Here is a 15,327-nt window from a genome sequence, read left to right as displayed (position 1 = left end):
TCCCAAATATAACCTTGGTTCATAACCTTACGATCTAATTCAAACTATACTTATTGACACTGCATTAGCGGACCTTCCAACTTTTGATTGTATGATTTTTATAGGCTACATCTAAGCACAGTGCTAAATCTGGGATGATTCCGGAAGGCTTAAGAGCTTATTCTTCTCCATTTGGTTCAATCATTTTTATTCCTCATTTCTGAGAAAAAGGTAAGCAGACAAAGTTGTACATATTGATCTTTAATAAATAACATTTTATATTTTGTCAAGACTACAGAACTAGGGACCAATAAAATTAGACTATATTGGGGCTTTACACAGAACTTCTATTAATAGCAATGCTGAGTTCCTGGGTAGGGTATGTGGTGGGGCAGGTGCTGCAAATCAGAGGCTGGAAGCTGGGGTGCAGAGGCTAGCAGAGGAGGTGGTGGCAGTTGTTGCTTGTATTCAGCAGAGGTAAATTCCCATAACTGCATTTGACTTCTAACTTCTTTTAAATTAAAATTTCTTTTTTTTCTTTTTATTTTTTAAAAGATTTTATTTATTAATGAGAGATACAGAGAGAGAGAGAGAGAGAGAGAGGCAAAGACACAGGCAGAGGGAGAAGCAGGCTCCATGCAGGGAGCCCGATGCGGGACTCGACCCCAGGACTCCAGGATTACACCCTGGGCCGAAGGCGGCGCTAAACCACTGAGCCACCTGGGCTGCCCTTGACTTCTAACTTCTGAGAGGACCAAAGGCTCCCATGGAAGAGTGATTAAGAGCTGCCAAGGGAGCATGTCCTGCCAAGGACATTTATGATAGACCATTTCTAAAACTTCATCTGGACGATGGCAACAGCTTCTTAACCACTCTCTCGGACTTCATAATCTGAGCCCCCAACTCCCTCTTCATTCACTGGAGTAGGAACTCTTAGTACTCAATAAATGGAAGTCACAATTTACTCATGGTACAAGGTACCTTATGTGTGTTATGTACAGGATGAAGCTCACATATTTTTTTAAAAATATTTTATTTATTTACGAGAGAGAGAGAGGCAGGCAGAGACACAGGCAGAGGGAGAAGCAGGCTCCACGCAAGGAGTCCAATGTGGGACTCGATCCCGGGACTCCAGGATCAAGCCTTGACCTGAAGGCAGATGCTCAACCGCTGAGCCACCCAGGCGTCCCAGAAACTCACATTTTGTAGCACTGGTACCTGAACTTTTGGCAAGCTGGTTCTGACCTACCACCTCCTCTAATGTGAGAATCTTTTTCCTGTCTCCAGACAGTGTGATCCCTGGAGAGAACCGGCTGTTTTGCTGCCATGCTTTTGCACGTGCTGTTAGTGCTTCCTGAAATGTCCAACCCCCTGACATTTAGCCATCTTCCACGCATCCCTTCATATCTGGGTCAGACATCACCTCTATGAAGCTTTTCCCTTTTCTCTGTTGGCTGGTTTGCTACTCCTTTTGCTCCCATAGCTTGTTACACAGAACCAGAACCTTTAAAAACGTGTGAATGAATGAATGTATGTATGAAAGAAAAGACAAGGAACAGTTGTGTTTCTCATGGCCTTGAATATTCTACTGTGGACAGCATGTAAGTACAATACACACACCTCCCAGGAAGAAAAGTGCAGAATCCTGGAAATCAGCCTAGGACTCAGATTCCCACATCTGGTACAGAACCCCAGGCTTTTCAGGCTGTGTGTGATGATGGAAAAGTCATAATCAGGAGTCAGAAGATCTAGATTTTGGTTGTAGGACTTCCATAATTAATGGGTGGATCCAGGTACATTACTTCACTGGGTCTTTTAGTGCATAAAATGGGACTATCTGTTCTCCCCATTTCACTGTATTAGAAGGACTAAATGTAATTTCAGGTGTGAAAGTAACTTACGAACAACAAAGTTCTATAGAGAAGAAGGTGCCATCATTTAAGTAATAACAAGGCACCAGCTCTTAGGCTGGCTAGGAGAGTGGAAGAATTTTTTAGAATTCCTAAATTAAAAACACTGGGATAAGCAGTGTGGGGAGAAATTCATGATTCTGAAGCATTTCTTTGGCTTGCTCTAGGGGATGGATAATCTCATTAGAGAGTTTATTTTTGAAAGCAAGATTCTAATTCTTTTCTAGAGGCAGGCAGTGGGCAAAAGGAAACTCATTTGTTTAGAATTAATCTTATTTTAAGTTGGGTATATGGGGAGACCATTTTATTTATGGATCCTATAATGAAAGGATGTGCAGTAATTCAGCAAACTGTTGCCAGAAAATGCCTAAAGCTAATACTACTAAATAGAAAGAAATAGGTAATGTGCTACAACCCACCACAAAGTAGCTACAAAGACATTTTGGGATTCAAGCAGAACCATGTCATGCCCACCATGGGCCAAAAAGCCATAAGAAAGGCTTTACCACTCATTGGAGGTTTGTAGTCAGATCCCAGGTCTGGCAGCCGGCTTCCTTTTCCCGCAGACCCTGAGGCTGGAGAAGAAAAGAAATCATGTCAGTAGTGACCCAAGCCATTGCTGTGACGAGTCCACTTCATAGCTAGTGAGTGTTTTCTACAAAAAAATATTTTCCGTCTACTCTGACCATGAGAAAATGAAGTAGCACATAAACAAGAGAGGACAGAACAGGCTGTGTAAAGCAAACATATGTATAGCTTTCTACGCAATGAGGCATCTGAAAGGCTGACACCCTTGGTCCATGGCTGTAGCTAGCATGTAACTAGACTGCCACTTGCTGTTCATAAGGTGGGAACACACCCATTTCTCTTGCCCAAGAAACGGCTCCTGCAAACTGCACAGGGTGCTCATGGCAAAAGTAGCTTCTCCCAGAAAAGGAACCAAGGGACCAGTTAGGTTGACTTCTGCATTACAAAAGTGCACTTTTCCAAAGGACCTGGCCATGATGATCTCCTAGTAGGTGTCAGTACTGTTTGGATATTTTCTTTTTTTTTTTCTTTTTTTTAATTTATTTATGATAGTCACACACACACAGAGAGAGGCAGAGACACAGGCAGAGGGAGAAGCAGGCTCCATGCACCGGGAGCCCGACGTGGGATTCGATCCCGGGTCTCCAGGATCGCGCCCTGGGCCAAAGGCAGGCGCCAAACCGCTGTGCCACCCAGGGATCCCTTTTTTTTTTTTTGGAAGGTGGATATTTTCCTCAACTTATAAAGGTGCCTTTTCCAATATAAAGATATCCTAAGTAGGAGCAGGAAGACACATGGAGTTCAAGTTGGGTTTTTGGTTCCTGTTCAGTTACCTGAATACCCAAGAATGGAAAAACAAAGTCTTCCCTTTTGTTGCTCACCTAGCACTCTCTCTCCTAATCCAACATCATAAAATATAATGAGCGAGGCTGCCGATCTTAGGCTTGGGACCACCTCACAAACAGACTTCATAAAACACAAAGACCAGTATTTTAGTCATTCATATTCTCCATCCTGAATTTTGTTCTTCATGATTATAGAAAAAAAAGCTGCTTGGGTAAAGCAAATGTAAGGAATCCTTTCCCAGTACAGCAAAGGTATTCATCAATCCAAGGTTCGGATTCCTCCCGAAGAAGTGTGAAAGAACTGCAAAGTCAAAGCTGCTCCTTGTGGTTAATATAGTACACTGCCTGCACCTGAATATTAGTCTATCACGTACTTGACTTCTGGCAAGTCATTTATTATTTCTGGGTTTCAGTTTCTTCACTGCAAAGCAGCAACGATAATGGTATCTACTTCACAAAATTGTACTGAGGATTAAATGGAGATTTGCTCCTATAAAATATTTTGAATCCTGCCTGACACATAGCAAACGTTAAACAAATATTAGCTACTATTATTACAAATAGAATAAAATCTTTAGGGAAGAATATAATCTTTCCCTTTGCAGAGGCACAGAGCATGAAGCTTCAGAAAACACTCATAAATGAGTTATTTCTACAAATAAAGCTTGACCAGAAATGCATAAACTAGATGTTTCTATAAAACATTACAGCTAATGTCAAGTACTTCGATAAATTACCAGAGTCAGACTAAATGAAAAATTAAAATCTGAATGTTTCTGTATATAGTTCATTTAACAGAACAAATACAGAGATGAACACAATGATTTCTATGTTTCCAGAAGCTCAAAACTCCCAAAGTAATGGAAGTTGCTGGGTATTGGAAAGGGCATATTTAACTCACAGTCCCTGATCCCTTTTCTGTTGTCTATACTTGTTACTTCATCCCCTTACGTCCATGGTCATCATTCCTCGCAAATAAATGGTACACACCATATGTTATGATTCCAGTAGTTCTTTTCACTATGATGAGGTCTAGTTGGAGGAGATGACGTAGCACTTGTAAGGGTCTTCAGATTTAAGTGTGCTTATTTTTCAGGGTAGCCCACATGTAAGCCCAACTATCCAGAGTATCATATTATATAAATAATTGCCAAAGAACATATTTTGCTAATAAACTGGTTGGTCTAATTCTTGTATTTCCCGGCATTTTTTCTAATGCTATAGGTTAAATATAACCTATAACCTATGAACAAGAAATTCCAAGGATTAACCAAACATCCAAAATTACTATGGGTAAAGAATTTTAAAGGCTGGAGGTGTGGTACAAATAAGACCTGCACTCTGGCTAATTCAGCAAAGGCAGCGGCAGTGGGGGGGGGGGTGGTAGTGAAGAGGGTGCAAGGGTAAGGGGGTAATGGGAGGACCATGAACACATTTATACTCTGTGCATACACAGTATAGTTATTTTTCTGTTCTCACACTTAAGTCAAAATGTCTACCAACGTTAGGTTGCCTCACACATACACGCAAGCATGTTTGCAGTTTCTCCAACATACAATAAAAGACTCACTGAGGGCAAATACATTTCTAAAGCCCTTGAAACATGCAACCTCAAGTTCTGACTCTTCCTTGCCATTAACAAGATCCATAGAATTTTTCTTTCTTTTTTTAAAAAAGGTTTTATAAAGTAATCTCTATTCCCAATATGGGGCTCGAACTCACAACCCCAAGATCAAGAGTTGCATTCTCCACTGACTATGCCAGTCAGGAGCCCCAAGACTTTTATTTCTAAAAACTACTCTTTTTTTTTTTTAAAGATTTTATTTATTTATTCATGAGAGAGACAGAGAGAGAGAGAGAGAGAAAGAGGCAGAGACACAGGCAGAAGGAGAAGCAGGCTCCATGCAGGGAGCCCGATGTGGGACTTGATCCCGGGTCTCCAGGATCTGCCCTGGGCCAAAGGCAAGCACTAAACCACCGAGCCACCCAGGGATCCCTAAAAACTACTCTTAAACCTTGAAAGCAACCATCAAATTTACTTTCATTGGTCTCAGTACAGAAAAGATACCAATGTTGGCTGACTCCCCAGAGATGAAAACCACAGTCAGTGATCTCTCCACCACAGCAATTACAGTGGAAAAACTATGTTGACAATTTCGAGAATGGTGACACTGAAGCCTCTGCTTCCTATGTTTCCAATTTAAATTGTTTCTCTCTTTTAAAATGAACAGATATATTTAAGGGAAGAAACAGAAAAAGAGCTCTGAATTAAGCTTATGGTAACAATAAATAGCACTACTTTTGTCACAGTCACACAATTCAAGAGGGTAAATCTGTAGATTCTTTGTGGGAGGAAGAAAATAAGGTATTTGCTGAATTTGACTACAACCGTTCATTTAGAGGAACTAATGCAATCCTACATGCTACAAATATGACAAGTTGGTATGCCTGTTCTCATCATGGTCCAAATATCTATCATCATTACAGAATTTCAGTATCTTAGTACAGAGGACAAACTGACCCACACTTACTGCCAATTTCCAATAGCTACAGAACCCCATTTATTCTACTTAGTTTTTCCTTGCCTATGTAGCTCCTAAGTAGATTCCCCAGCTTTTCAGATACCCCAAGTGCCACAAACATGGACTCAACTCCACTTTGGCCAATAAATAATATGGATTTTAACACACAGTACTGATTTTCAGAAAAAAACAAAAAAAGAAACAAAAACAACAAAAAGCTAATAATAATAGGTCACAAGAGAGGGGAAAGGAGAGAGAGGCTGTCTACTGATTTACCTTGATCATTAGGCATTTTATCAGAGGAGTCCGCTAACAGGCCAAGCACAGGGGAAGAAAAAACAAGAGCAAGGATCACAAGCTTTGAAGATGGGACCAGTAGAATTTTTAAAGGAAAAAAATAAAACCCCACAAACTTCCAAACAAATTACAAATTGAGTCTTGCTTTCAGTACTAACAGAAAAGAAATCTGTAACATGGTTTCCACATTTCCACAGACTCAAGCCCCAACTAAATTTTATTCCTAGGCTCACTTCCTTCAGTATTTTATCTTCACTTTCTTATCTAGTGTTTTCTTCAAAGCTCCCCTGTTAGTGTCTTTTCTCTCTACAAAGTTCCATGAATAAGCCTTTCAGGTTAAGAGCCTGCATGTGTTGAAAGGGAGTCATCCATCACAGTAACATGCTATTATTCTGAGAACCAAGAGAATCACATCTGATCTGACTGGTAAAAACTTTGAGATCACTGCAATTTGTCTGCCTTTGAACAGCCTTGTATGTGATACGGTTAGACCAGGAACCTAGGGAGCACTGATTTGGTGGTCAATGGGTGAGGGATCATTTTGAGATAAATGTTCACACTGTGGCTCATAAGCTCATCACCAGGGCTTCTTATATTCTTCATAGTCTCTATATCCTAAAGTGGTATGTACAAGCACTGCCCCACTAAAGATACATATAATAAAACACTGTTTAGTGGAGTTTTACCTTTAGGTGTTCTGAATTGGACAGCTTCAGACATGGGCCCCATGCCCTTTGAGTTTCGAGCTTGGATTTTGAAGTAGTACGGTGTGTCAAGTGTTAACTCTTGTATCTGGTGAGTCAGCCTGTTTCCCACAACAGGCTCAATAACCCAGTCATGTATCTCTGCATTCACATCTGTACTATAATATATGATGTAACCTGTCCAAAGGAGGAAATGATAAAAGATATCTTATTCCTGCCTTTTCTTTTGGAATCAGAAAATCAATAAAGATATACATTATAGCATATACAAACAGAGAACCAGTTATTGATTAAGGACCAATGGTAAAATGCATTCAAAATGCTACACTGAACACCATATAAAGGAAACCACAATTTCAACAGTGTCAGGCTGTAAGTTATCATCTGTATCAGTAGCTGAGGCAATAAAAGTGGTTATGATAATAATATAGAGTTAGGAACTCTCAGAAGCAAAGAAATATAAGGAAAACAATCCAATCGCTTCAATGTCCTAATATCTGAATAATGTCCCTATCAACGATCTGCAATTAAAGCACTTTTGAAAACAGACACTTGATGGGATGAGCACGGGGTGTTATTCTATATGTTGGCAAATTGAACACCAATAAAAAATAAATTTATAAAAAAAAAAGAAAACAGACACTGGTCCAACATGCTCTTTTAGCTCCTGCCAATGTGATTTCCTAAGAGAAAATCTCCAGGGAGGTCTGGGAGATGTGGGTGGTACCTTTATTAAGGCTCTTCCAGACTTGAAGTGGGTCAAGTCACAGTGAAACATCACCTGATACTCCCACCAGGGGGCACTCAGTCTCCATGGTTGAGGCAAGAAGAGACAACCACAAGCCTACCTGATCCACACAGCGCAAAAACGCACTGCATCATTAACCGGTTTTTAAAGATAAAATGTAATCTAAGCCAAGTTATGCTTCATTCTCTTACGGAACAGACAAGTTCAAAAACCTAAACAATGACACAGACCAGGGATTTATTATGGAAAGGAGTTCTATCTGAAAGTTGAAGCAGGATAACATTAGGAAATGCTTTCCTTACTCAATGCTTTCAGCCCCGTCGTTCATACAGTGGAACATCAGAGAGCACACTGCTGTTCCTCAGCATACACCTACATGGAGCAGAGGTTCCGAGGGGAATAATTAACAGTTAAATCCCATCAGGCTTTCCTCCTTGATAAAGCTGAGGAAAGCACAGTGTCCTCTACTGTGGAAAGTTCTCTGGACGTCCAAGGAAAAATCCCAAGTCCCTTCAAAGGCCTAGGCCAACTGAAACTTCTAACTCTAGTGTTAGAACACAGAAAGCTGAAATAGCAGGCCTGCGGGGGGTAGAGGGGATACGGAATTAAAAGTCTAATGGGCTTTTTGGGGCATTAGGTTAAAAGAACTGAATCTATATTTGGTGGGTATTACCCTGTAGAACCAGGCAGGGTCTTTAACTCCAAAGCTGATCATATAGTTAGAGGCAGAGAAGAACAGTTTTTCTGATGAAAATAAGTACGTCCATAAGCTCCCACTGTAACCAAAGACTGTCTAATGTAACAATGCCCACCAGACTTTCACATAGTGAGTCAGAACAACCAAATGACAAGCCATTCTTACGTTACTATGAGCAAACAGTACCCCTTTGGTCCACTTTCAAGGACCATCATGACCCCCTGTGCTTCACAGAATGACCAAGCCAACTTTTGGACTCCCACTTCTCCCAACCACACAGTAGTGGGCTGGAATGCTTCTGCCAGATTGGAACAGAGAACACACACACTCAGAGGGATCTTACCTGTAATCTTGCCATTGGCTTCAGAGGGAGGTTGCCAATTTACAATTATGGTCCTAGGTTTTCCCTCTTTACTCACAACTGTCACATCCTTGGGTGGAGAAGTAGGAACTACAAAATAACAAGACTTTCAATAATTCCTGTCCATTCCAATTTCATTCACTATTTTTGCAACCCTTTCCTAAGGTGCAACAAGAGGTATAAGGGAAAAAAGCTAACGCCTCCTGGCTTCAAAGAACTCATAGTCTGTCTACCTGTAAATAGCTCCAATAAAAAGAAGAATATGAAAAGTATCAAAGAAAAAAACACCATACTACGAGGTTACAGAATTGGTATCTTGGGCTGGAGCTCAGAGGTTTATAGGGTTCTTAAGTAGGGCAATCAAAAGACCTCTGTAGTTAGTATCTACAAGTATTTACATTATGCCAGGCATTTTACAAATAGTATTTCAATTTATATTTATGGCAACCTGAAAGGCAGTTACCACTATCTCTGCTTGACAGATCAGGGCATCCAACAATGTATAAAGTTATGTAATTTGCCCAAGATGACATTCTTCCCCCTACATCTGGATTATTTTGTTAGAATATTTTCAAGTATAAAACAATTTTCTCTTTCACTTATAGGTGGCTCTCTAAATAAAATATAATGTTTGAAACCCTATTCCCTCAAAGAATAAATGAATTATAAACTGATTTTTTAAGTTTGTACTAAAAACACACTGTCAACTATTTGAGATTATTGCTCTGAAATCTAAAACTGTTTATGAAACAAACATGAATTGAATAAAAACAACACTGCATTTCTTGTATTTCCATGTTATGGCTGATAACTTTCAAGGTACTAGTAGAGAAATGAGCAAATTAAGTACATCCTTAAATTTACTCTTCTCTTCCTAAAATACTGAAATTTTCCAAGCACAAAATTGAAGGAAGCCTGGTGAAATGCAGACATCCTAAGGGAATACATAATATCATTTATTAACTAATGGATTGGAATGAAGCAAAAAGATATTCTTAAGTCTAGCAAAGAAAGCAAACTCAAGGTCTATTTAAATTTTTGTGCACTGTTAAGTCTAATCAACTGTGCAAGAGACAAAAAGACATTAGGGCTAGGCCCAGTCTGGAGAGATTTGATAGCTCCATTTTTCCATTATTTATGTATAGGAGAAAAAAGCCATAGACAGAGACTCCCAATGGTTAGCTATATCCCTGTGCTAGAAAAGTACAAAAGGCAAACCGAATCTCAAACTTGGATAGCTTGCTCTCCCTTTAATTTGTTTGGTGTCTTTTATCTCTCTTGTTTACTTATAGATAAAATCCCTGAGGCTGCCTCAATGGGAGATTCTACTAGATGTTAACTGGTTGTAAGAAGGCTTCTGGGGCAGTTTTGGGGTCCCCTGATTAAGTTCTGAGGCTCTAGGAAGAATGGCATTGGTAGCTGCTTGGTGAAGAGCAGGTCACTTCATTTTTTCTATCTCAATTTAGCAATAAAGCAGGATTAAAGACAGTAATCATTTACTTCTACACAGTGCTTTATAATTACCATGTGTCTTTTCATCTGCTCATTTTACCCTTAAAATAACCCTGTAAGGTAAGAAAAGCAGATATTATTAACCCTCTTTTACAGATAGAACACATGATAGGCTGGGTGACTGACTTATGACTTACACAGTCAGTATTTGGTTGACCTGGGATTGAACTCAAGTCCCTTGATTCCTAAAATCTAGTATTTGCATTATATTATCCCATTATTTGCTAATGTTCTTGTTCAGTGATGAAGAAAACATACTTCATCAGCTGAAAAGGCAAACACAGAACTCCAGCTATAGCTGCTCACTCTGTTTTGTAAATGGGTTAATTCACATCCTCAATTCTTTCCTTGACAGTAGAAGCAGGTGACAAGAAGACTCCTGACTTGGAATGTGGCCCAACATTAGCATGGACTTCCACTGGCTTTCACATCTTCTAGGAGAAGAAATGCCACGTGATGTAAGATTCAGACAACACATACCAAATTCAAAGGTTGTTCCATGGGCTGTCATACTCCATGTGCTTGACCTTCGACCTTTGGTCACCATCACAGAGAATTCATATAGTGTATTTGCTTTTAAACCAGTCACCAAATAACTTAAAGTTGTTGCATTTGCATTCTGGAAGCATAAGAATCAAGAACTTTAGAATTGGGAAGTATCGATAAGTTAGCTTTTCTCACCCAGAGCCAATGTGACTAGTACCTTGTACTTGGTGTTTGCTGGGATGTTGGTTTTCCATCGGACTGTGTAGTACCGGGAATCTGTGATCTTCTGGTGTTTGGGCAGCGAGTTGTCCGCCCATGTGATTCTTATGGTGTCATGACTCAGAATGGAAGCCTGAACTCCCACAGGTGGCATCATGGGAGTGGGATCTGGCACTGGAGTGTATGGAGCATTAATAACAAATAAATCAACTTCAGAAGTGTCTGGGTAAAAAGTAATTAAAAAAGGGAAGTGGCATTTTAACATAAACAAAAATAAAAGAAAAGGAAAATGCAGGGTAATATAATGGAATGGAAGGTGAGAAATGAAGAAAGAGAAAGAGAATCCGAGTTAATAGATAACCACCATTCATTAAAAAGAATATTTCCACTTGTGTTCTTTCAGGAAAAATTTGCAGGAAAATGTCAAGGGAAATAATTAGCTATATTCTCTACTGTACTCTGTAGGTATATTAACATTTGATATAACCCAGTTATATTATAGATTATATTATATTTATACTTGAATTTTCTTTAAATTATTTGAAAATTCTACCTCCTTTCCAAAAAAGGATTGTGAGAAGACACAAACAACTTTTAAAATCAAGGGTGTAATTTTAGAACAACCAACACAAAGCTCATGATCTGTTCTGATATTTCAGTGAATGTGGCTGAATTTTTGGGACATGGCTTATCAATGCAATGTACATGTAAGGGTCCTATTCTTGAGCCTGAGACCTGAATGCCAGCCAATGGCAACCTAGCCTGGCCTTGGTGTTGGGGTTATCTGATACCCACATAGGGTCCAGTTCAGACCTGGTTGGGTCTAAAAGCAGTACAGCAAGATGGCTCACATCCAAATAAAGCAAAAGGAACTCAAGGGCATTACTCATTCAGGGGAAGAGATAAGCCAACACCATGAAGGAATATCTGCTCTACTTTCTCCAGTAGAATCAGAGAGCAACCCACTTAATGAATCCCAATCAGTTGTGGGAAATGACATACTTATGGGTCCAGCCTTCATGAACGTTAGAAATCAGAGTACTTATTTGATAGAAAGGAAAGTCTATACTCATGGATATCCTGAGCTGTATGCAGCAGACAACTCTAAAGCTCAATGTCAAAACAGAGGCTAGAATATGCCCAATGGCACCAAGGCCCATGAGCTCAGAGCAATACAGCAGGACCCATTGGTCTTTATTAACTCTTGGTCAGTTTTCTAAGTACACACACACACTGATTTATTTTAAGTTAAGGTTTTAAAATGGGTTTCCCACATAGCTATGGAGACTAGCCCTTCCTGTAACTCAAAACCTGAAATGGTATGGACCTTGTTTATGAATAATTGCCAAACTAACATAATAGCCTCCATTTATGTATTTCCTACACAATGAAGACTAAAAGTAACAGAGGAACAGTATACATTATACTCAAGGGCTTTGTCCAATGATCAGGACGCAAACCAATTAGTCATAGAAAATGTATCTTCAGGTGCAAAAATCATTAGACTTCTTTGAGAAGTTTTTAAAAATCTGTGATAATTCTTGGAAAAGATAACAAGGTTACATGACTTAGGGACATTTCCCTGTATATTTCTAGCCAAATGGCTGTATTTTTAAGTCACATAAGAGGAAGTAATTTCAGAAATTTTTTTTTCTATTACAGGCTAATTTAAGAAAGTAGCAAACCACTTATTTAAATATTTTTTTCATTTTACCCCCCCTCCCTTTTTTTGAACTTTCTGGAATACCAAAGCCCTTTGTAAAAGAACTTAAAAACTGTGAGCCCACAACAGAAGATAGGACAGAACTATCAGACATGTAGTGATGATGCTGGTCTTGTTAAGTAAAAGCAATAGAGAAAAACAAGGGACACAGATTACAATTTTTAAAAAGAATAATGTGAAATTTGCACTATTTTATAAAAAGTGTCCAAAAAACACAGCAGGCAATAGAGAGACACAGTTCTGGAAAAAAAAAAAACGGAAAATAGCATTTCTGAAGATGATAAATACTTGGGTTTTCAGGACCCTTTAGAAAAATTTACAAATCTAATATATTTATTTCAATAAACTTCCTCATTCAGCTCTACATTAGGTATTTTATCTATAAAAATTTTACATTACATGAATATTCCTTTATTATAAAAAAAACCTGAGTATTTTGGTCTCTTTTGTAATAAATGCACAGCTGATCAAATGGATAGTACAACTGACTTTATACTCTTTATATAAATAAATTTATGAAAAGCAAATAGAAAAACACTTTCCCAATCAACTCAGGTGACTAATAAAGAAATTGTGAGATGCACTGATCATACATATTTACTGAGACCACCAGTAACCTATATAATTTCTCCAGAGATAGGGAGATCTGTTCATTTTTTTCACTCATTTTAGTTATAACTCACATGACCAAAAGATGAAAATCACTTTTTCTTTTTTTTTAAAAGAGAGGGAGCAGAGGGAGGGGCAGAGGGAGAGGGAGAGAGGAAGTCTTAAGCAGGTTCTATGCCCAAAACAGAGCTGGACGCAGGGCTTGATCTCACAACACTGAGATCATTAACTTGAGCCAAATCAGGAGTCAGACACTTAACCGACTAAGCCACCCAGACACCCCCAAAATCACGTACAATTCTCTCACAACTATGGTTTCTAGATCCCAACATATTATAAATATGTGATACATATCTACATGGAATTATTTATACAACAGTATTGTTAATATTTTCTAAAAAGCAAAATAGAAATTAATGGAAATTTCCATGCTGAAAGCCTACTTTCCTATATGAAACCTGTAGCCTACACTGGCATATACTTTTCCTTCTGCTATACCTATGGGGCAGACCTCATGTCAAGATTCCACATAAGCTGCTGGAAAAAGTGCTGAAGACTAGAGATGGACAGGATGGCTTACCTGTGTGAGGTCTGGTCACAGCGCTCTCATACAGGGGGATGCCCTCACCCACGTTGTTAAAGGCTTTCAGGGTTATCACATAGTGAGAGCTGGGGTCTGAAGGAAAGAAAAACAATATACTTAGAAACACTTAGAAAACAATCCTCACTCCAGAATTTTAAAAAATTCAAGGGTGATGGTGCATGATCTTAAGTGCAGAGGAAGTCAGGAAAGATTTTAGAAAATTTTGTATGGGATTCCTCCAGAGTGTGGGGAAATATTTAGAGACAGCAGCTTATGCTCTCCAGGATCAACTTCGCAGAGTTAGTCCCAGGAGTGAGGTTGGCTGTGCCTGAATCCTCTCTTGGCTTCAACTAACCAACAGTTTAGTGATGCTGCTGTACACTGGAGGGTTTGGATGAGAAGTTAAAGCACATGCTGGCATATACTTTTCCTTTCATTGATACCTGTGGGGCAGACCTCATGCCAACTGAGAGACATTCTACAAAGTATAAGTGTTCTATATTTATCAGAAATGTCACAGTCATAAAATTCAAGTAAAAAACAAGGAACTGTTCCATATTAGAGAAAACTAATGAGACATGACAACTAAATGAAACAGGAGATCCTGGACCAGAAAACAATGTTTTTCTTTTGTTATAAAAGACAATGAAACAACTAGTAAAATATAAAGGCTGTAGATACTGTCTGAGTGTTAATTTGCTGACTTTCATAACTGTGCTGTAGGGATGTTAGAAAATGCCCTCATTTTTAGGAAATACACATTAAAGTATCAGAGGGTAGAAGGGAATCACATCTGTAACTTACTCTCAAATGATTCAGAGAAACAATATGTACATACAAGAAGACAGAGAATGATACAGCACATGTGGTAAAATACTAACTTTTGGGGACTCTTAGTGAAGAATAAATAGGAATTCTTTGTACGATTTTCTTTTTTGAGAGAAAGAGAGAACTTGGGCATATGAGCGGGGATGGGAGGGGCACAGGGAGGAGGAGAGAGAATCTTAAACAGATTCCATGCCCAGAGCAAAGCCTGACTCGGACCTTAATCTCATGACCCTGAAATTATGACCTGAGCCAAAATTAAGAGTTGGATGCTTAAGTGAGCCACCCAAGTGTCCCTCTTTGTACTATTTTTAAACTTTTTCTGTAAAAATAAAATTATCATACAATAAAAAGTTGAAAAGAAAGAAATCCCATGTGCAATTACTTCCTCTACTCAGCATACATACCCAGATTTTCGATGGTGTAATAGCGCTGCTTATAGTCCACTTTGATGGTCTGGGCATGAGGGCTGCCAATGCCATAGCCAATGGCATAACCCCTGACCACAATGTTCTGATTCTCTGGAGGAGTCCAGCTTACTACAATGCTTGTGACAAGTGGCCGGACGTGAAGAGAGCTAGGCACTTCAGGAACACGAGTTTCTGGGAAAGAAAGTAGAAAAGCAAGAATTTGAATATTTCACCATCCTTGGGGCATGGTGTTTAGCCTCCTGCCAAGTTATTTGGGGTTAAGATTTTTTTCCATTATGCCCAAGGATTCACAGAGAATCTGTATGTAGGGTAAAGTATGATTACTGGTTTTACTACATTCTAAGAAAA

At 39.0% G+C, this 15,327-nt stretch overlaps 1 protein-coding gene across 6 annotated transcripts in view; it reads right to left on the bottom strand.

The window, feature by feature from the left end:
- The window catches only part of NEO1 (neogenin 1), a 241,092-nt gene that overhangs the window by 21,222 nt on the left and 204,543 nt on the right, over window positions 1-15,327 (bottom strand). For 4 of the 6 annotated variants that reach the window (XM_077881799.1, XM_077881793.1, XM_077881795.1 and 1 more), the window contains exons 15-22: window positions 14,956-15,150; window positions 13,721-13,816; window positions 10,807-11,030; window positions 10,584-10,722; window positions 8,574-8,681; window positions 6,768-6,962; window positions 6,061-6,093; window positions 2,396-2,464 (exon numbers count right to left, since the gene is read on the bottom strand). In XM_077881799.1, the coding sequence (XP_077737925.1) occupies window positions 2,396-2,464; window positions 6,061-6,093; window positions 6,768-6,962; window positions 8,574-8,681; window positions 10,584-10,722; window positions 10,807-11,030; window positions 13,721-13,816; window positions 14,956-15,150 (1,059 nt within the window). The remainder of the gene's footprint in view (window positions 1-2,395; window positions 2,465-6,060; window positions 6,094-6,767; window positions 6,963-8,573; window positions 8,682-10,583; window positions 10,723-10,806; window positions 11,031-13,720; window positions 13,817-14,955; window positions 15,151-15,327) is intronic. The other 2 variants (XM_077881796.1, XM_077881798.1) reach the window with 2 other exon arrangements.

Source organism: Canis aureus, chromosome 32 (assembly GCF_053574225.1).
Source record: "Canis aureus isolate CA01 chromosome 32, VMU_Caureus_v.1.0, whole genome shotgun sequence".
Lineage (NCBI taxonomy): Eukaryota > Metazoa > Chordata > Mammalia > Carnivora > Canidae > Canis > Canis aureus.
Note: the sequence above shows the minus strand (reverse complement) of the source record. Positions and strands in the feature narration are given on the sequence as shown.